Source organism: Osmerus mordax, chromosome 24 (genome assembly GCF_038355195.1).
Source record: "Osmerus mordax isolate fOsmMor3 chromosome 24, fOsmMor3.pri, whole genome shotgun sequence".
In the NCBI taxonomy this organism is placed as follows: domain Eukaryota; kingdom Metazoa; phylum Chordata; class Actinopteri; order Osmeriformes; family Osmeridae; genus Osmerus; species Osmerus mordax.
In genome coordinates, this window is record NC_090073.1 from 8,872,162 (window position 1) to 8,892,572 (window position 20,411).

At 42.8% G+C, this 20,411-nt stretch overlaps 5 protein-coding genes across 9 annotated transcripts; all 5 read left to right on the forward strand.

Annotated features, from left to right (window-relative positions):
* The first annotated feature begins 202 nt into the window (after positions 1-202).
* On the forward strand, positions 203-5,671 carry vps33a (VPS33A core subunit of CORVET and HOPS complexes). The gene is made up of 13 exons (XM_067227765.1): positions 203-310; positions 534-599; positions 711-838; positions 965-1,151; positions 1,439-1,555; positions 1,698-1,872; positions 2,040-2,233; positions 2,716-2,842; positions 3,007-3,074; positions 3,257-3,394; positions 3,771-3,908; positions 4,121-4,289; positions 5,029-5,671. Exons 1-13 carry the CDS (start codon positions 209-211, stop codon positions 5,220-5,222), a joined length of 1,803 nt encoding a protein of 600 aa, XP_067083866.1. The 5' UTR covers positions 203-208; the 3' UTR covers positions 5,223-5,671.
* A 2,243-nt stretch (positions 5,672-7,914) lies between these two features.
* On the forward strand, positions 7,915-10,429 carry LOC136932610 (transmembrane emp24 domain-containing protein 2-like). Of its 2 annotated transcripts, XM_067227780.1 has the most exons (5): positions 7,915-8,226; positions 8,756-8,948; positions 9,134-9,154; positions 9,522-9,629; positions 9,914-10,429. In XM_067227780.1, the coding sequence occupies exons 1-5, from the start codon at positions 8,047-8,049 to the stop codon at positions 10,036-10,038; spliced, it is 627 nt and encodes a 208-aa protein (XP_067083881.1). In that variant the 5' UTR covers positions 7,915-8,046; the 3' UTR covers positions 10,039-10,429. The 2 variants fall into 2 exon arrangements, with proteins under 2 accessions (XP_067083881.1, XP_067083882.1); XM_067227781.1 differs by lacking the exon at positions 9,134-9,154 and having other exon boundaries at positions 7,917-8,226.
* A 528-nt stretch (positions 10,430-10,957) lies between these two features.
* Positions 10,958-13,901, forward strand: gtf2h3 (general transcription factor IIH, polypeptide 3). The gene is made up of 13 exons (XM_067227778.1): positions 10,958-11,040; positions 11,324-11,403; positions 11,521-11,627; positions 11,737-11,879; positions 12,018-12,080; positions 12,173-12,202; positions 12,296-12,324; positions 12,406-12,480; positions 12,784-12,837; positions 12,921-12,989; positions 13,093-13,228; positions 13,425-13,461; positions 13,552-13,901. Exons 1-13 carry the CDS (start codon positions 11,031-11,033, stop codon positions 13,616-13,618), a joined length of 900 nt encoding a protein of 299 aa, XP_067083879.1. The 5' UTR covers positions 10,958-11,030; the 3' UTR covers positions 13,619-13,901.
* A 253-nt stretch (positions 13,902-14,154) lies between these two features.
* Positions 14,155-17,954, forward strand: LOC136932603 (rab5 GDP/GTP exchange factor-like). 4 transcript variants are annotated; one of them, XM_067227768.1, is made up of 9 exons: positions 14,155-14,216; positions 14,743-14,927; positions 15,020-15,150; positions 15,303-15,454; positions 15,580-15,649; positions 15,775-15,910; positions 16,214-16,308; positions 16,468-16,724; positions 16,838-17,954. In XM_067227768.1, the coding sequence occupies exons 2-9, from the start codon at positions 14,764-14,766 to the stop codon at positions 17,279-17,281; spliced, it is 1,449 nt and encodes a 482-aa protein (XP_067083869.1). In that variant the 5' UTR covers positions 14,155-14,216; positions 14,743-14,763; the 3' UTR covers positions 17,282-17,954. The 4 variants fall into 4 exon arrangements, with proteins under 4 accessions (XP_067083869.1, XP_067083870.1, XP_067083871.1 ...); XM_067227769.1 differs by lacking the exon at positions 14,155-14,216 and adding an exon at positions 14,224-14,242; XM_067227770.1 differs by lacking the exon at positions 14,155-14,216 and adding an exon at positions 14,265-14,518.
* Positions 17,955-18,253: 299 nt separating this feature from the next.
* psmd9 (proteasome 26S subunit, non-ATPase 9) lies at positions 18,254-19,874 on the forward strand. Its single transcript, XM_067227779.1, has 6 exons — positions 18,254-18,412; positions 18,716-18,815; positions 18,927-19,120; positions 19,247-19,348; positions 19,428-19,516; positions 19,648-19,874. Exons 1-6 carry the CDS (start codon positions 18,287-18,289, stop codon positions 19,673-19,675), a joined length of 639 nt encoding a protein of 212 aa, XP_067083880.1. The 5' UTR covers positions 18,254-18,286; the 3' UTR covers positions 19,676-19,874.
* The last annotated feature ends 537 nt before the right edge of the window (positions 19,875-20,411 follow it).

Sequence of the window (20,411 nt, forward strand, 5' to 3'; positions counted from 1 at the left end):
TGCTTGTCATTTGTATTCATTCAAATTATTAATGTTTTTACTCGAGAAAACGAATGAAACAGCCAATGCCACTCATCTTAAAGGGACTTCGCGGCTTGGTGGAAAGATGGTGCCATCTAGTGGAGAGCATGTTCATTACATCAACAAGTTTGTTTTGAGTGGTCACATGACCGCCAGTCATCTGACAAGCCTTTCTGCCACAGCAAAAATGGCAGCGCACTTATCTTATGGCAGAGTAAACCTAAACATTTTAAGAGAAGCCGCTCGGAAGGAGCTTCGTGAGTTTTTGGACAAGTGTGCGGGAAGCAAGGTGAGGTGTTTGTGCTTCGGTATCCCGCTACAATTAAATCATAAACCGTGGTCTTGGTATTCAACTCGAACAGTATCTGAGCCTGGCGAAGCCTGGCTAGCTAGCTAAGAACATATACAGCGTTCTGTCCTACTCAGTCTGAATACTGAATTCATTTGGACACATAATAATCACTGTCCTGGCTCTATATATGATGCAGCTAATAATGGGGTTTGTCTAACAGGCAATTGTGTGGGATGAGTATTTGACTGGACCATTTGGCTTGATAGCACAATATTCATTGCTGAAGGTAAGATTGGAAAGGAGTGGCCACCAAATCATACAGCATTGTACAGCAAAATGGCAAATATTTCATGGAACCGTTACTGGATGATATATGAGTATAATCTCTGTTTAATAGGAACATGAGGTGGAAAAGATGTTCACTCTCAAAGCAGGCCGTCTTCCTGCATCGGATGTCAAAAACATCATCTTTTTTGTCCGTCCTAGACTTGAGCTGATGGACATAATTGCAGAGAACATAGCCAGGTATGTTTAGCTACGTCTCACTGCAGCCAAACAATGTGTAGTTATTGTAATACACACATGGTGGAGGGGTTGGGATGAGGGTGAAGGTGTTTGCTAGCTGTAACACAGCCTCACGTGTCTGTGCAGCGAAGACAAAATGCATCCTCCGCGAGACTTCCACATCCTGTTTGTTCCCCGGCGGAGCATGCTCTGCGAGCAGAGGCTGAAGGAGCAGGGAGTGCTTGGGTCTTTCATCAACATCGACGAGTACATCCTGGATCTCATTCCCTACGATGGAGACCTGCTCTCCATGGAGTCTGAGGGTGCTTTCAGGGTAGGTCTGTTAAATGTACAGTTCGGTACACTGTGGGTCAGATGGCTGAGCGGTTAGGGAATCGGGCTATTAATCAGAAGGTTGCCGGTTCGATTCCTGGCCGTGCAAATTGACGTTGTGTCCTTGGGCAAGGCACTTCACCCTACTTGCCTCGGGGAGAATGTCCCTGTACCTACTGTAAGTCGCTCTGGATAAGAGCGTCTGCTAAATGACTAAATGTAAACGTACACACTTTGAAGTGACTGCCGGAAAAACTCACTCTCCTACAATGCCCCTGTCTCGACAAGGAGTGCTATCTGGAGAGCGACCAGACTAGCCTGTATCACACCGCCAAGGGCCTCATGACACTCCAGGCTCTGTACGGGACCATACCCCAGATTTATGGGAAAGGGGAGTGTGCACGGGTGAGTAGGAGAGCGAACAGCAACTTTTTTTTCCAAGAGTTGTTTGTTTTTATTAGTTTTTTTTACACAACGACCGCCGTAATATCACAACGCGTATTTGTTGAAACCCACCCTGATTTTTGTGGTTACCCGTGATTTGCAGCACGTGGCCAACATGATGCTGCGGATGAAGAGGGAGTTCGCAGGCAGCCAGACCCAGATCCTGCCCGTGTTCGACACCCTGCTGCTTCTGGACCGCAACGTGGACCTGCTCACTCCCCTGGCCACACAGCTCACCTACGAGGGCCTCATCGACGAGGTCTACGGCATCACCAACGGTGAGAGTGTGGTGTGCTACGTTAGTCACGGTTGCACCAGCGCTGTGTTACGTTAGTCACGGTTACACCAGCTTTCTGCATGTGTGCTTTGTCTTAAAATGTTTGCTTCGTCACTGTGTACAGCATGTCGGCTCATGTTTTTAACGCGTGAATCGTGTCAAGCGCAGGTTACGTCAAGCTGCCACCTGAGAAGTTCGCCCAGAGGAAGCAGGCGGAGGGAGGCAAGGATCTGCCCACGGAGCCCAAGAAGATGCAGTTGAACTCCGCCGAGGAGCTGTACGCCGAGATCCGCGACAAGAACTTCAACGCCGTGGGAGCGGCCCTCAGCAAGAAGGCCAAGATCATCTCCGCGGCCTTCGAGGTTGGCCTCGTCCCTCTTCCTGTTCCCCCTACCCGCTATCCAACCCTACTTGCAACCGTCGCCCCCCTGTAGCCTTACTAGAGAGCGTACTCGATGTTGTTCGCTCGTGGTAAAGGTTGCCCGTTGGATCAGGATTGATCTGGCTTTTAAAACATGATACACATCTGTGATAAGATCCTAATGGATCGATCGTGGCATTAACGGAGGCCACCGATTTAAATCTCAAAACAAAGACCTGTGGAGATATCTTTTTACAGATATCAACACCACAGCCATCTAACCAATTACAAATTATTTGATATTCAATACTTGTTTGAGCTTTTTATGTACAATCCAATTAGTGTAGGTGCCAGCCAGGCGATAATTAGACGAAGGCTATTTCTTCCTTGGGTGTTGTAGTGGACTTGCCCAAACCTGTCTGAAATCAGATTGAATTCTCAGACTAATTTGAATATTGACTATTTGATTGGTTCGTTCCTCAGGAGCGTCACAATGCCAAAACAGTGGGGGAGATCAAGCAGTTTGTGTCCCAGCTGCCTCACATGCAAGCAGCCCGGAGTTCACTGGCCAACCACACCTCCATAGCCGAGCTCATTAAGGACATCACCAGTATGAACCACATCTCTCCCAATTCAAAGTTTTCCTTCTATCTTATCAAACTCTTACCTTGAAATGCCCACAATCTCATCTTGATTAAATTTGTTTTTTTTAAACTAGAATGTGACTTGTCTCTCACACAGAAGAACACATGTTTACATTTTTATCCATTCTAGCTTCTGAGGCCTTCTTCGAAAACCTGACAGTGGAGCAAGAGTTCATGACAGGCGTCGAAACAGACAAGGTACATCCTGTTCTTCATCCTCACTCTGAAAGTAGCATAGATGCACGTATGTGACCTATGATGACCTTAGTTATAACAATATGCAGTATTTACTTTGAAAAAAACAGTTTTTAAATCATGTCACTGTAGCAAGGTTTTGAGTAGGCAGTTTTTCCCTTATTCTGTTGTCTTAACACGTACAGGTCAACACGTACATAGAGGACTGCATAGCCCAGAAGGACCCTCTGATTAAGATCCTACGTCTGGTGTGCATGCAGTCTGTTTGCAACAACGGCCTGAAACAGAAGATTCTGGATCACTACAAGAAGGAGATCTTGCAGGTAGAACCACACGTTGGTTCTTGCGTTAGAACCACCATACTGTTGGGGTACTGTTGGGGTAGCTCACTGGGTAGAGCCCAACCACACGGGCCCACGTGCAGGGGCCCTGGTTCGATTCCGTCTCGGTCCATTTCTGCTAGTCGTCCCCCCTCTCTCTCAGGGTCTCTGTCTCTCTCGCTCTGTCTCTCTGTCTGTCTCGCTCTCTCTCTCTCTGTCTCTCTCTCTCTCCTTATCCCCTTATCTCTAACTGTGTCTGTCCAATACAGCCATAAACGGCCCAAAATACATCTCGAAATGAAACTGTAAGGCGATGTTGTGAAGCTCCAGGTTATTGTCCTCTCGCGATAGCTGAATGTCCTTTTCACCTTTTAACCAGACCTACGGGTACGAACACATGCTCACGCTCAACAACCTGGAGAAGACGGGCCTTCTGAAGCCTCAGACCAACAGCAGGAACAACTACCCCACCATCAGGAAGACCCTGAAGCTCTGGATGGAAGACGCCAATGAACAGGTGAGACCGTGGAGAGATGGGAATGTAAGGGTGGGACAGGTATTGTGGAGGATGGAGGGAGAGGGGGGCGGGCGGGCAAGGCCCATCATTGTTGATTTTTACTTATTTGATTATTAACTCAATTAAATCATCAATATAGTCAACAACAATATTGATTAATTCAGTATACATATTATATTGATTGATGTTGTCGTTTCCCCCCCCCCCCCCAGAACCCCAACGACATATCCTACGTGTACAGTGGCTACGCCCCCCTCAGTATCCGTCTGACCCAGTTGTTGGCGCGGCCCGGCTGGCGGAGCATTGAAGAGGTTCTGAAGATGCTCCCCGGACCGCACTTTGAGGAACGACAGCAGCTCCCCGCTGGGCTGCATAAGAAACGTGAGCTGGGGGGCGCCGGCAGAACACGATTTCCTGTGTACAAGTGTAGAAATAATATGCTATGATTATGTTTGAGTTGCCCACGATAATGAAATGTAGGGCTATTTGCATTGACATGTATGTTGGCTGAATGGTCAGCTGATCTGTGTTGGGGAACAGGGTTAGTGGCGTCCTGTGTGCTGGGAATAGATAAGATGTGGCTTTGTTCCTGATGTGTCAGTCGTCTTAGAGCAGCCGGTGATTCATTGTACACTGGGAAACAAAAGAACGTGTGTGTGTGTGTGTGTGGTACAACAGAGGAGGGTGGAGAAAGGCCAGATGGAGGCTGTATAGCGTCTACAGGCTGGATACTGTGGGGGGAAATGACTAGGGGTTTCTGAGTTTGTCAGATGTTATGATTCAGGTTGTTTGAAATACGTAAGAATCAGGGTCGGACTGGTGTCGGGAGAGTCGGGAGATTTCCCGAACGGCCGGTCAAACGGCCGAGGCATAATACAAAACATATATATAAATACACAATAATACACGGTCGTGGGCCGGTCTGCGTTTCAAAGTCCCGGGCTGTTTTTCAGTCCCAGTCCAGACCTGGTAAGAATGATGATTGCGTTTGAGACCGTCTTTGTCATTCAACGTTTGTCTTTCTCCGTCGATTATTTAGAACTGTGAGCTGGCTTGTTTGTACTTGTTTGGCTCTGGGAAGGTGATAATGAACAACAAACATCCATGTGTCGTCCCTTAGGCCAGCAGGGAGAGAACAGGACCACCTTGGTGTTCTTCCTCGGAGGGGTGACATACGCCGAGATCGCAGCCTTACGCTTCCTGTCTCAAATGGAGGACAGTGGAACAGAGTACATCATAGCGACCACCAAGCTCATCAACGGCACCAGCTGGATCAAATCCCTCATGGATCGGCCTGAGGCCCAGACCCCCTGACCCCCCGACCCGGTCATGAGAACAGATGCACAGCTGCACACATGAAACAGTCCCAACGAAACACCTTGCGCTTTGATTCACTGCTCCCCAGGTGTCTGGTTGAAATCTAAAACCGTCAGAAGGATCAACAGTGAACTATGTGTCCTAACATCATAACATAACATATAATAACATAACCTTGGGCATGTGTCCTGCGTCTGATTTGTGTCATGTTATGCACATTTATGACATTATTTAAGAAATACCATTGAAGACAGTGAAACTCCAGGTCTGTAATTATTTTGGTCTCATTACAGTTAAATACAGTTACTGTGTTTTTGTGTTCAAAAAAGATTTTGTTTTGCACACTTGCTTATCTTGTTTTATAAATGTTTTCTTATGTTTTTTATTTTCATTTCTCTGCATCTTAAAAAAAATATTATTGTAAATAAAATGGACAGCAAATATGATCACCTTCTGACCTATTCTCTTGTATAAAACCTTTGTTAACGCACATTCGTTCGATGAACTAAATAAGGCAGAGTAAAGAGGGGGAATAGGAGAGCGAGTCCAGTGAGCCTTCAGCTGTCCGGTTCTCCAGAGGACCAATTAGCCCCATAACAGGCCTCCCGATCAGCCGATAATGGCTCTCTGCCGTCTGGTTCTTACCCAATAACAGAACATCATTTGACAGCGGAGGACGCTGATTGAATTAGGAAGCCATTTGCTCCATCTTCCGGTAAGGATAAGAGCGTTTGAGTTGGGAGTTTGGCTTTCTTCGGTCTAATCAATGGCTGCAGACAGCAGGCTACCAGCGGGACACACACATCTAATGACAGGAACCGGCGGATTTAGTGTAACCTTGGACAGGACTACATTTACACAAAAGAAATAGGCAAACACAAAAGGCCTGTTCAACTTTTTTGAAATTTGGTATTTGTAGACTATTTATCTTATGTTGGTGGATTGTAGAATTATTTTTGTCTAGACGCCACGGTATAGCATTTTAAAGGTATTTGAGAATTTCCTGTTCTTTGTAAGCAGGTGGAATATGTGGCTTGACAGACCAAAATCCAAGGGTTTCCCCACTCTTGTAATCAGTGCTGTTGCTCTTCGTAGGTGGAGTGGAAGCACTGTCCACTTGTAGATTTCCACCGGCTGAATACAGACGCCTTAAACTGAACTGCAAGTTGAAAAGACTAACAACAAGAGGGTAAGTTTTACAATTTATTATGAAAGGGTAGAAAACATATGCAATAATTATCTTTAAGTAACTTACAATAATGAAATGTAAGGCTATTTGTGTAAGAAAATATACCGTCATTTAGTGTTTTTCCAGTAGCCAATGGTGCACGGCATGGCATTACTGTTAATATTATGCTTGATTATATTTAGCTGTATTCTAAATGCATGTGTTCATGTCGAACCGTATATTGTGAGTGATCGTAAATCATTTATAAGCAAACCATTTGCATATCAATAATTAATCAATCACTGATGGCATTGCTAATAGCTGCTTTGTTGTGTGTGCGTGTGTGTGGGTGAGAGAGAGAGAGTGTGAGAGAGAGTGTGAGAGAGAGTGAGTGAGAGAGAGAGAGAGAGAGAGAGAGAGAGAGAGAGTGTGAGAGAGAGAGTGTGAGAGAGAGTGTGAGAGAGAGTGTGAGAGAGAGTGTGAGAGAGAGAGAGAGAGAGAGAGAGAGAGAGAGAGAGAGAGAGAGAGAGAGAGAGAGAGAGAGAGAGAGAGAGAGAGAGAGAGAGAGAGAGAGAGAGAGGGGGGACATTTTAGTTTAAAACAAACTTTTCGTGGTGTATTTACAGAACACCAAAGACAAACTCCTTAACAATATGGGACACCTTGTAAACAACAGGAATCATCGGAGAGTGACAATAACCGAGCCTGTTACCGAGGACATCAGTTGGAACACCGAGCCCTTGCTCATCACCCGCTTCCTTAGAACCTTTAAGGAAGTTCTCAAATTCGTTCTCTTTAGTTATACTGTATTGTTCGGCGGGTTACTTATTGCTCGCTGGACCACGTATTGTGTGGTGGGCATGAGAAAATGGGGATTGTAGGCGATTTGCACATTACTATGAGGCCAACATATACATCTTAATAGTAGCGTCTTTTGAATGTATTAATACAGTAGCCTACGCACAAATGTATCGAATAAAGAGGCCTACTGTATTTAGTGAATAGCCTTCTGCATAATCAATAAAAGGTTGATGTGTTTGTGTCTCTTGTTGTAATCTGCTGCTAAAGGGGATGCAACAATATAAAGGAAGTGACCGTTAAATTAGTCTAGCCCAGAAGTCCAGAGCAGGGATATGTTCATCCTAGCATCCTTAAAAAATCTCATCATACAATTAATACAAGTTTAATTACCCTTAATGGCAAGTATTCTGCATTGATATTTAGGCCTATTATAATTAACTCAATTGAATAATAAAATGTAAAAGAAAATAACATTGTTATACTTGTTAACAGATTTCCCTGTTCCCCCTGTGTTCTCAGTGTAAAAGATTGATGTATAGATGAAACTTGTTTTACATAATGATCACAGTAACATACATCACCAGCATCACTGTATTGCTTTATAAATGGCCATACTGTAATATACAGGGGGGAACCACTTATCTCAGGGGGAACGGGAACTGAATTCTCCGGAACACCGGAATCTAACCACCAGAAGTTCTTCCTTATACCGGAGGAAATGAGTTAATACAAAGATCTGTGTTGGCTGCCTAATGCTGCGTCCAGGCTCGCAACAAGGAGTGGAGTCTGTTCACCTTGAGCGTTTTTAGTAGTTTTACTTCTTTCTTATCTTACATATGGTAAAGAACAACAATGTTTGTTCTCCCGGAAATTATGGTGCTTTTAGCTATGCTGTCCGTCAAAGCGTCGGGTTACTTTGTAAACATAGATGCACATGCTGAAGAGTGCTTTTTTGAACGGGTTAAAGCTGGCACCAAGATGGGTCTCATGTTTCAAGTAGCTGAAGGAGGTTTTCTTGATATTGATGTGGAGGTAAGGGACATGCTATGCTACACGATCCTAAACATGAGTTCCGTCTTCCAGTCTAATGGCAGTGTTGCCTAGCTAACCGCCTTGATTCGCCCATCGTGAGAAGTGTTGACATAAAACAGCTGTCACAGCTAGCTGACTACTAGCAACAAGATTGGCGTTGGTAGTGCAACCTTTTTGCAAACTGCGATTATAGTTACTAGTAAGTTAACGTTAGCTTCTCATTATAAACTAAAAACAAATACACGTTGGACTCGCTATACTGTATACAGCAATCTGCTAACTAGATACTATTTTTTATCTTGAGGCTATCTCTGCTAACGATTTCCAACAATTAGACCGAGATTGAAGCATGGTAGTAGAAACTGATTATGGTCACAGATTAAACCCTAGACCCCCGTTTCAGTCTTTGATTTCTCGTGCTGATAACTGCTAAAGATTCAGTGTTACACGTCAAATAATGCACCATATTGGTAGTATGTGCAAATCTAATACTAAAGAGAAAATAAACGGCTGATATTTGTACACTAAGATCACAGGTCCAGATGGGAAACAGGTTTACAAAGGAGACCGAGAATCCAGTGGAAAGTATTCCGTTGCTGCCCACATGGATGGCACATACAAGTTCTGCTTCAGCAACAAGATGTCCACCATAACGCCCAAAATCATCATGTTTACCATCGACATTGGAGAGGCCCCCCAGGGAGATAGCATGGGGACAGAAGGTAGGCTGCCACCTTGAGGACAAGACTATTAAGCTGCGGTTCGCTAAACTGACAGCTTTAGCTGTGGATGTATTTTCGGTTTGAGAACCTCTCTCTCTCTCTTTTCGTCTTCTCAAAACTGTTTTCCTTCGTGTTCCTTGTACTGTATAAGTCTCCCCACTCTTACTCTTCTCCCTCCTCATCAGGTGGTGGAGATACATGGGATGGTAGGTAAACAGAACTGCATGGGATTAGCTGCATTGCGTTAGCTGCATTGCGTTTTTAGCATTCTGGATGGAGTTTCCAAAGTGTAGACTGTTGTACTGGTGGACATGGCTGACCAAATGTAGCTCCAGAGTTTAGTTGCATAGTTCTGCAAGTTTAGCTTATTTGGTTGTTTGCCTGAGTTGCTAGGATGTTTTGTTTTTTGTTTTGATCTAATAGACACTAACCGGTTGCTCGGTAATGCTGGAATTTTCAAATGCCTTTTTCCTCAGCCATAAGTGCTGGCTTCAGAGAGTGGTTTTAGTATTTCATATTATGGGCTGTTCACGGACATTGCTAATTGTAGTCATTTTCTATTTTCGCTTGCAGTTCATCAAAACAATTTGGAGGATATGATCAACGAGTTGGCGGTTTCCATGACGGCGGTAAAACACGAACAGGAGTACATGGAGGTCAGGGAGAAGATACACAGAGCAAGTAAGGCCTACACTGCAAAGAGTTTTGTTTACATTTAGTCATTTAGCAGACGCTCTTATCCAGAGCGACTTACAGTAAGTACAGGGACATTCCCCCCGAGGTAAGTAGGGTGAAGTGCCTTGCCCAAGGACACAACGTCATTTTTCATGGCCAGGAATTGAACCAGCAACCTTTGGATTACTAGCCCAATCCCCTAACCGCTCAGCCACCTGACTTTTGTTTTGGAAGTTGCATCACATTTAAAAGAATGTCTTTTGATAATACTTCCCCTTTTCCCCCCACAGTCAATGACAACACAAACAGTCGTGTGGTTCTGTGGTCTTTCTTTGAAGCTCTTGTACTGGTAGCCATGACCCTTGGACAGATATACTACCTGAAAAGATTTTTCGAAGTACGAAGAGTTGTTTAAAGCATGGATTTTTTTCTTTACATTTTAAGTCCAAAGCGATTGTCAGTCACTGTCAACCGCCGGCAGCGATGTTGGGTTTGAGCAACCAAGCAAGCATGGACTCCTTAGATGCTGATACCAGTACTGTTGAGGATTGATTGCTGATTTTCAAAGGTTTATTATATGCCACAAATCCAAGCACCTAAAGACAGAAGGATGGAGTTTTCTCTGTTAACCTGTTGGCTGCGTGAACGTGGTAGACTGAGAATGATGTTTGATGCTGAATTGATTATCCTTTAAATGAAGTTATAGTACATTCAATGTTTTGTTCATTAAGTTAATATTCTGTTTGCACTCGATGTTTTTTTGGGAGGACTGACAATGTTGTACCAATAAATCTTTCTTAACATCACACGTCAGTCAATGGTTGCTCAGAACACAATACAAATACATGCAATAGGTGTGTTCCCGTTATTAGAGCAAAGAGTGGGTGAAATGTATTATTCATGCTCTCTAGCACTGAGCTTGAATTTTCTTGAGCAAATCAATTGTAAATGTGGATTTACTAATCTATGAACGAGTTCTATTGGTAACAATAAAAGTGAACGTTTTCTCGTAACTTTCATTATATAACACCCAGTACTGTCTTGATCCTGTTTTATCTTTCAAACATTACAATCACAGATAGAAACCCACATTTGTGGCAGTTTTCAAGAATGGATTCAATTAAATATTATAAACCTAGTACTTTCAACCGTGCAGTTAAAGTCACGCCTTAGCTAATAGTGATGTTTTTTGTTTTTTTACAGAGTACTTTTTATGCATGCAACATTGTCATTTCCACGTTGATTTCGTTTCTTCCTAGATAGAGTTGCGTCAGCGTCTACAGTCGACCAAGCTGTCATCGGTGGACAAAGCGCCGTCTCTTTTTGATGACGTCGCATCTGATTCTAGCGTGCATGCTCGTCTGTCAGGCTGTTCTTCAGTGTTGTGACTGAAAGTTTGCAGAGGCAATGGCATCGGGTATGGAGTGATAACTAACATGATTATCACCTAAAGTATAGTGAATGAATGTCTACTAATCAGCTAGGGTGCTCTGAATTAGCTGGTTAATAGCTATTAGAAAGGCATGCGATGTCAGACTGCTAGCTAGCTAGCAGTCTGACAAAGCTAGCCACTTGATTCTATAAAGCAGCTCTTGTAGTGCAAGCTTGCTATGAAAACTGTTGATTTGTTTTACTATGCACCCTGCACATGCTCTAGATAAGCACTACTGTATCTTTTGTAATATATTTCATTATTGCAGAGGACGAGGTTATTCTTCTGGTCATTGTTGTGGATGTAAACCCGTTATGGTGGGGGCAGCAAGCCCAAAAAGATCCAGAGGTATTTTGTGAAATTATTCGCCTACAACTGCACGAGCATATAATTATGTGTTACAAACATACTGTATGTGCTTATTTGAGACTCAAATCGTGACTGATTTCTGTTTTCTGTTTTCAGTTTACTTTGTCGAAGTGTCTGGATGCTGTCATGGTGATGGGCAACTCGCATTTGGTTATGACCAGGACAAACAAGTTAGCCATAATTGCAAGCCATTGTCAGGAAAGGTAATTTAACTCAACTACTATCATTTAAATGCGTATCAGGAGTGAGTTCTTGTCTTTCTCAAATGAGTAATTACTATTTATGTTTTCCCTTCTATGTTGCCTGCCTTAGTCATTTTCTGTACCCCAGCAAACATTGGAAAATTGGGGAGGGCTCGGGTGACGTACAGTCCGCGAGTGGGGATGGAAAGTACGAACTCCTGTCAGTTGCCAATGATTTAATTGCTGACGAAATCAAGAATCTCATGTCAAGAAGTAAGAGTATTGAGTGAATCTATTCCGTTCGATAAGCATACTTGGTCAAAGTATTTGCCTGACTGCTCCCTAAAAAAGGTATTGTCATATGCCTTTTTCAAACCCTGTTGGCTAATTTTATTGATCTCTGTTTTTCAGCTGAAGTGAAGGGCCACCAGACAGATACTTTATTAGCTGGCTCATTAGCCAAAGCTCTGTGCTGTATCCTTTTAATTGAAATTACGGAGTACATTAGATAGTGTGAAAATATACCATAACTGCAGTCTGTTATTTCTTCAACTTTCAAAATGCAGATATTCACAGAGTCACAAAGGAGCTTGAAGGTACATTTTCATAATAGCACACACTAGTCCTAAATTGTGATTTTTATTTATTTAGTAAGTATTTATACTTTGAAATATTTGCCCTATTTTCAGCTGGACAAGAATTAAAATCAAGGATATTGGTGAGTTAACATGTGCTTGTTAGGGAATTAACACACAAGATGTCTTTGCATCAAATAACGTTTGATATATTTACCGAACAGGTCATCAAGGCAGCAGAGGACTGTGCCAGGCAGTATATGAACTTCATGAATGTGATCTTTGCTGCACAGAGACAGGTAATATACCTTTATCAAACTCTATTAAAAACCTCTAGATTTTACATCACATCTCTTCACAACCACAAAACGTTCTCTTGTTTCATTTCATCACCTTCCATGATCCACTCTAAACCAATCTTTCATGTAACCTTCTAATCACTTCCTCATAATATTTCACATACATTTCCTCAAACCGAAATAAAATAACATTTGTGAATAACCTTGTATACCATACATTGATCCAGGTTACCAACTAGGTCCCCCCGGCCCCCCACAATAAGCATTGGGAAAAGATGTCCTTATGCTCTATGTTTATTTCAGAATATCCTTATAGACGCCTGTGTTTTGGACTCCGAATCCGGTCTTCTTCAACAGGTACTTATATAAATATCCCTCTTTTCCTTTGATTCTCCACTTTATATCCTTTTCATTAAGTTAATCTCAATTTGTGGCCTCAGGCTTGTGACATAACTGGGGGACTGTATCTAAAGATACCACAGAAGATTGGCCTGGCACAATACCTTTTGGTGAGACTGATGCACACAAGAAGAAGGCTTAACCTTTAGATCTTAATTAATAGCAACACCAATAATAATGATTATAATTTGAAACTGAATGTTTTCTTGACAGTGGGTATTTCTGCCAGATGTGGAGCAGCGCTCCCAGCTAGTTCTTCCTCCACCTGTACGTGTTGATTACAGAGCGGCTTGCTTTTGCCACAGAAACCTCATAGAGATTGGTTATGTCTGCTCGGTGTGTTTGTCAAGTAAGTTTGTCATACCTACGACTGAACTATAACGGAATTAAATGTCATAAATGACATTTAATTAATTAGATATCTTTTAGATTGCTTGATGGTTAGCTGTATTGATCCCCTTAAGAAGTGTTTGTAAGTAAAATGATGGGGGGGGGGGGGGGGGGATAGGGATTTCTTATAACAATCCTATCTTATTCTTTTGAAGTATTCTGCAACTTCAGTCCCATCTGCACCACTTGCGAGTGAGTATCACACACAGTGTTACACGCAATGCATCAAGACACATGTTGCTGATGTGCTAAGTCATCCTGAAACACTTGTTTTGCTTGTAGGACTGCTTTTAAGATCCCGCTGCCACATATGGTGAAAGCAAAGAAGAAGAAGCTGAAACCAACCTGATATGGAATGAATATAATAACAGTATTGTTGTAATTGAAAGGTTTCATTGTTCAAATATTTTTATGTAGATACAATTATCTCATATTTTAGGTATGCCTATTGTAAAGCTATCATTGGTAAACAGCATTGAGAAATTGAGTTGAGTACAAAAAGGAAAAGCAGCACCACTGTGACATATTTGTAAAAATCACTGAAACGTTTTACAAAATGTGTTCATTCCAATGTTTGTGCCTATTCTTGATACTTGTAAATAGCGTTTTCTATTAATAAATTGTTTTGATATTTGGGCTTAGCACTGGCTCATTAATCGATCTGAATTTCACCTTTCGAATTTGAGAAGCCTGAATTTCTGAACCTTTAATACAATCAAATTCGTATTCAATGCCTTTCAAAAATTGAAAACATTGTCACCGATCTGCTTCCATACTGCTGTACAAAGGATTAAAGCATGATCAAAACCACCCATTGACATAGCTATCAATAACTTCGTGCATGTTCATAAACGTAAACTCTAGTCTCCGCGTTGGAACTTTTTCCGGTGTCGTCGACCGATTCAAGGAACAGCTGAGCAACGCAGACGGTTGAAAACATCGTCCAGGTCAAGCGAATTTGATATATTAACAAGTACTGGACGGAACGTGGTTTATTTACAAGTACATTACAGTGTCTGAAATATGTTTGGATGTATGGATATGTATATTCGTCGTCTAGTTTGTGCTGACACAATAGTTCAGATGCCGTGGCGTTAGCTACAAACAGTGGTAGCTAGCAAGCAAGCTACAGTAGTTGGTTAGGGCCACTGCCTACAAGTTAAGAGTAAGGTTTTATCTAAATAGCTGTGTAACTGAGCTTGGTAGCTAGCTGAGTGCGCCTTCGGGAGTTGGTCGTCTTTTGTATTTTGTAAGTTTATTAGTTTGTAACGCGCTCGTCGTCCAGTATTGTAACAAGGAAGGCCTGGAGGGGTTTACAGTAGCTGTTATCATGCCATGGTCACAAGACTAACCTCGACGTCAGCAGAAAAGGAGTGTTAATTATACTCATACCATTTTTTTGGTATGAGTTCAGATAGTTTTGTGCATATAAGCACAAAACTATCAGAACTCATGTGTTTGTTTTGTCAACAGGTGTTGAGTGACAGATCAGCTATGATGGGGGATAAGCAGCGAGGGATCCGAGTCACTCAAGCGGAACTACTCTGCAAGGATGCTTGTGGTTACTATGGAAATCCTGCATGGCAAGGGTTTTGCTCCAAGTGCTGGAGAGCGCAGAACCGAACAGCAGAAACAAAAAAACATGACAGTGGACAAAGGTTTGAAGTCCTTTTATCAAGTCTTACGAGACGGTACTAAACCTGTTCGATTTGACTGATTTTTTATCTTGAGTAATCCACCTCTTTTGCAGCCCCGACGTCGACCGAGGATCTTCTCTTACCTTCTCAAAGTTTGAAGAGAAGAAGAGCATTGAGAAGGGCCGTCGAGTTAACACTATGCGGAGGCTTTTCTGGGGCGGGCAGTCCCCTACAAAGCCCCAAGGTAGTGTAGCGCACGTGACCTTGTTCATTATGACTCCCTACGGCAAACAATGACAACAACCGTCAAATGCTTCTTCACGTAGTCCATCACACAAAAGTTGGTGAAACTCAAATGTTTTTAAATGGGTTCCTGTCTGGTTTTTTTTCTTCCAGAGTCCTCCGAGTGCCAGGCTGCAGCCTTGAAAGACTTCCAGAGCCTGGATCCTGGTGACTTCACCACCTTTCTGAAACTGCTTCGGAAACCTACCTCCCAGAGCCTGCAGTCGCGTTGTACAGCCTTCCTCAACACTGTCGAGGCTTACCATGTAATCACCTTCACGGTTTATTAGCTCCTGAGACTTCCATGTCCTCTCTCGAAAGCAGTGGTTTACGTATGGAGGGATCGTGATGTTTCCTGCCTTCTGTTTAGCCTCTCAGATGTCTCTTTCAGGACCTACCTGTGCAGAAGCAGTCTGACCTTGTGCAAGATTTTTACCAGAGCATCGCTGAGTATTTCCACGGTGAGTACCGGGACAGACTGGGATTGTGAAGTGACTTCTTGCGACATTTAAATGGATGCGGATGTAACTTTATCGACACTGTATTAGACCGGATTAGAATTCTTGTTTATGACATATCTTGGCAGGTCTTTCTGAGACTCAGGTCTCTCAGATGATGGAGCACATAGAGAAGCTTATCATGACCCGCCTTCACAAATGGGTCTTCTGCCATGACAGCTGTGACGACGAGCAGAAAGATTTGGCGCTCCAGAGAAGAATACGGTAAGATTCATGTATTCTTTTATTATAAATACTGGAATGTAATTCAAGTGGGCCTGTTGGTTTCTACAACACTGTGCAGAAGTCTTAGGCATCCAAGATTTACATACATACATTTAGAGAAATTCATACTGTCTTCAATATAAAAAAAGGGTCTTTATTTGTGTGGCAGTATGAAAGTGCAATGTTGAACATTGTTGTTTAATATTTTCATTTCATGATTTATTCAAGCATTTTCACTTCAACACTTATATAGGCTTAAAAAAGTAATGTTTTAAATATCCTTTAAAATGGGACCTATGGCAGGTCCTTCAACTGGATCACACCCCAGATGTTAAGGGTTCCATTTCCTGATCACAAAGCTGAGATTACCAGAGATCCCTTCCTACCTGCCATAACAGGTAACTGACATCACAAACCTCACCTCTCACTGAGTTAACAACATTCTTTGTCTTTCTATTTCCTCATTCAGGCTTTGTGTTAGAACTAACCTTTTAATTGTATGTTGATTTCTTTTATTTTAATTTTATACTTGAAATGTCCACCACCACCACCACCAGCCATAATTGAGATGGATGCCAAGCGAGCGCCGCAGGACAAGCTTTCGTGCGTGTCCAAGTGCAGCCAGAACATCTTCCAGGCTCTCTCCAGCTCCAACAGCGAGCCGGCCAACGCTGACGACTTCCTGTCGGGTCTGATCTACGTGGTGCTGAAGGCCAACCCACCCCGACTTCACTCCAACATGCAATACGTCATCCGCTTCGGGCTGCCTCACAGCTTGATGGCAGGAGAAAGTGGTTACTACTTCACCAATTTGGTAAATTAATTCATAAAAACATTCATTCACACAGTCCCAGATTAAAACGGTTTATCGTTATCTGTGCGGTAGGCATTTAAGTAATGCTTAATCTCCCTTTTTCTTTGCTGTAGTCTTGTGCCGTGGCCTTCATCGAGAAGCTGGACGGGTCAGCACTCAATCTCAGTCCAGAGGAGTTCGAGGGGTACATGCAGGATCGCCGAGCGTCCTCGGTGTTCCTGGGAGCCAGCGAGAGGCGTCGGGTCTCCCGAGAGACACAGGACCAACTGGAGGAGCTGAGGGGCCGGCAGGAGAGGGTGACCCAGGGAGTGGACGCCCTCAGGGAACAGCTACAGCAGTGGGTGCAGTCTGTTGAGGAACAGGTGGACGCAGCAACAACCCAGGCTTCTCTGGCTCACAAAGAAATCACAGCCCAGTCGGAGATGAAGCAGAGCGAGCTCGTCTTGGCCCAGCCGGAAGCGGGGAAGGAGGATGGCGAAGGCCTACCCGTGCCCGTGCTCGAGCTTGCGGATCCAGAATCTAACAAGGACAGTTCAACAACAGATACGGACTGTTAGCCCTTCATCACGATGGAAGGTGTTTTTCAGGAATAACAAAGCGGCGAGCGGATGCCGTCAAGGTACCAAATAGCAGCACGGATGTTTTCTGAAGCATGTCAACATTCCTCAATGCCAAGTTTGCACATTAGAAACAGAACCTAGAGTACATCCTCAGTACACTTGTTGGGACATTCTGCAGCCTCTGATTGGGTTTCACAGGTTGCACAAAGCTGCCAACTGTTTACACATATACTTGAGCTTTTTCAGGTTTCGAAATGTTATGTACATTGAATGTTTGCACATTGGTTGTCTCATTGCAACGTGCAACACATTTATATTGTCTTGTTGAAGGATATTTTAACTTGAAGGATATTTTAACATGTTAAATATTCAAGTTAATTGTTAAAGCAATATTTTTGAATATTTCTTGCTCTAATGACTTGTATAAGCTAAAGAATTAAGTTAAAATAAACAAGTGCCTTCCTAGTGTGGTAATAAATTATAATAGAATAATGTGAATAAAACCATATGTACATATTATCTCTGATGCAAGTTGAGGACCAAAGGTGGAGAGGATCTTGTGCTGAATGCTACCTGTTACTTTGTACCACTTAATCTCGGTTGAAAAGACCCTAACACAACTGTGACCTTTCTGTTCCATGTGGTAATAAAAGTATTACAAAACTATCAACGATAGTGTGTGACTGACATGTTTTCAAGTGTTGAAAAATATTGCCCATTTGTAAGAAACTGCATGTTCTCTCATTTTGTTTTCGCTCAATGTATAATGGAAGATAAATTGATTACGTGAATGAGAACAGGCAATTCCCAATATGGCCGTTGGAGAGCAGATAAAAATTAAAAACAGCTGCGTCAATGAGAATCAGCAGTTCGACAGCAGTGTGCTCTACATTCTAGCACTTCAGATTTCCGTCCCTCATTCGCCCATTTTACACTGCTGTGTAGCAAACTACTTTTGGCCCGTTCTGGCATTCGTAGTTGTTTTCATTGGCTTCAGAAGCTATGAAGATGACAGAGGAAAACAACATGGGACATTCTACAATAACAGTAGAAGATGTTCAAACTCTTGTTAAAAAGAAAGACGAAATTGAAGAGCAAATTAAAGCCTACTACGACGTTTTGGAAGATGTAAGATGTTACTTTTCCTTCATGATTTGGTCATATGAAACAAGCTTGGTAGAGAACTAGCTAGCTAGGCTAGCAAAATGAACTAGATCATGTTATAGATTAACATTAGATAGTATCCAAATATCAGTAAATGCCTATGTCAATATATTTAGCTCTAGTTCTAAATCTAATTCCGTATGTCTTTTGAGCTTTTTCGCAAATAGGCTAGCAAGAGTGGAGGACAACTAGGACGGATTTAGGGCTTCATAGATCATTGAGTATTATGTGAAATGTGTTAACGAAGCGTTTTACGTCTATTGACAGCAAGGTGTTGGCACGGAGGGTCCTCTGGTTGATGATGAGGGCTTCCCGCGCGCAGATGTCAATGTGTACCAGATCAGAACAGCACGTCACAGCATTTCTTGTAAGAATGCTGTATTGCAGGATTTTGTAAAATGTTTAGTAACCGCTACCAATGGTTCCATTCTGCCTGGGACTCACTTCCGCCCCTCTTCACTGTATGTTCGTCTGATAGGTCTGCAAAATGACCACAAGGCCATCATGGTGGAGATCGAAGAGGCGCTGCACAAGCTGCACTCTCGAGAGAAAGCCAAGCGCGAGCAGGACGAGGCGGAGGCCGACCCTGAGGTCATGGAGCAAGAAGTCTCTCTGCCCCCTCCCTTCGCCCGCGTGGATGCTGTCACGCAAGGCTCACCTGCCTGTCGAGCTGTGAGTCTTTATCGTGTAACCTCTAACGGCTGTTGTTATGCTCTATCATTCGGCTTTAGCTTCGACAAAATTAAAGATATGCTACAGATGGTGGTGTCAAAGTGACGCTTGGATTGTTTTTTTTAGGGCCTGAGTCTCGGTGATGAAATCATTGAGTTTGGCTCCGTTAACACGGGAAATTTCCAGAACCTCCAAAATATTGCCTCTGTGGTGCAGCACAGCGAAGGGGTATGGTGCCTACTGAGACTTAATTTTTAATTTTGAGAGTATTAATAGTTATGACATTACATGGAGCTTTCTTTTGCAGAAACCATTACGTGTTGCAGTGATTAGAAATGGACAGCGAACTCAGATAAGCCTCACTCCACAGTATTGGTCAGGCAGGGGCCTACTGGGGTACGTGGTACCTCAAGTTTTTCCTATAGAATACTGTATTGATTTTACATGGTTTAGCATGATTTTACATGGTTCAGCATGATTTTACATGGTTCAGCACGCGTTAACACCTGCATCCCGTTTTCTAACAGATGCAACATTGTACCCATCCGGAGATGAAGATTTACCAGCACGATCATGTCACCTTATCACTGGGTGGATAACACTTTCATGGAATTGTTTATATAACATAGCCTCTATACAAGCATTTTGGAACATACCAAATTTCAGTTGGGTTTGTTAGAGGCATTGCTAAATATTAAATATTTGTTAAGAGTTGTTTTCACTGATAAAAAAAAAAAACACGATATGAAGTTGACGTTGGTAGTGGTGTGCTCTTAATTTCACCATTAGAATTATATTGCAGTCACAACGCATTTGCCAAAAAATAAAAGTTTTAATACAAAAATAACTTTGTGATCTTGAATGATAAAACCGATGTTGCACGTTTGTTACGATGCCTGAGGTGGTTAATATGGTCACCAGTGGTTTACTCTTTCTCCTTAGGAAGCAATAACAAACAGCGAATAATCATACAGCTTGCACCCGTGGATGTAACCAGAGAATGTCTAATATAATTAAACAGGCTCTGATGTAACGTATTAATGTTTAGGCCGTTTGCGTAGCCGCTGTTCTTTGCCCTCTACCACGCACGGGCAGACGATGTGCAGCAGCGCCCTCTGCGGTCACAGTTTCTGATGGGTCACAGCTTTCGGTGCAACACCTGTCAATACAAGGGAACAAGCAGAGAATGAACTAGTGTGAAACGCTGACTAGCTCGCCCCTCCCTCGATCATGGTATCTAGGCAACAGGACGCTCAGTTTCTGAATTCGGTCTTAATTTTATGCATGTGTA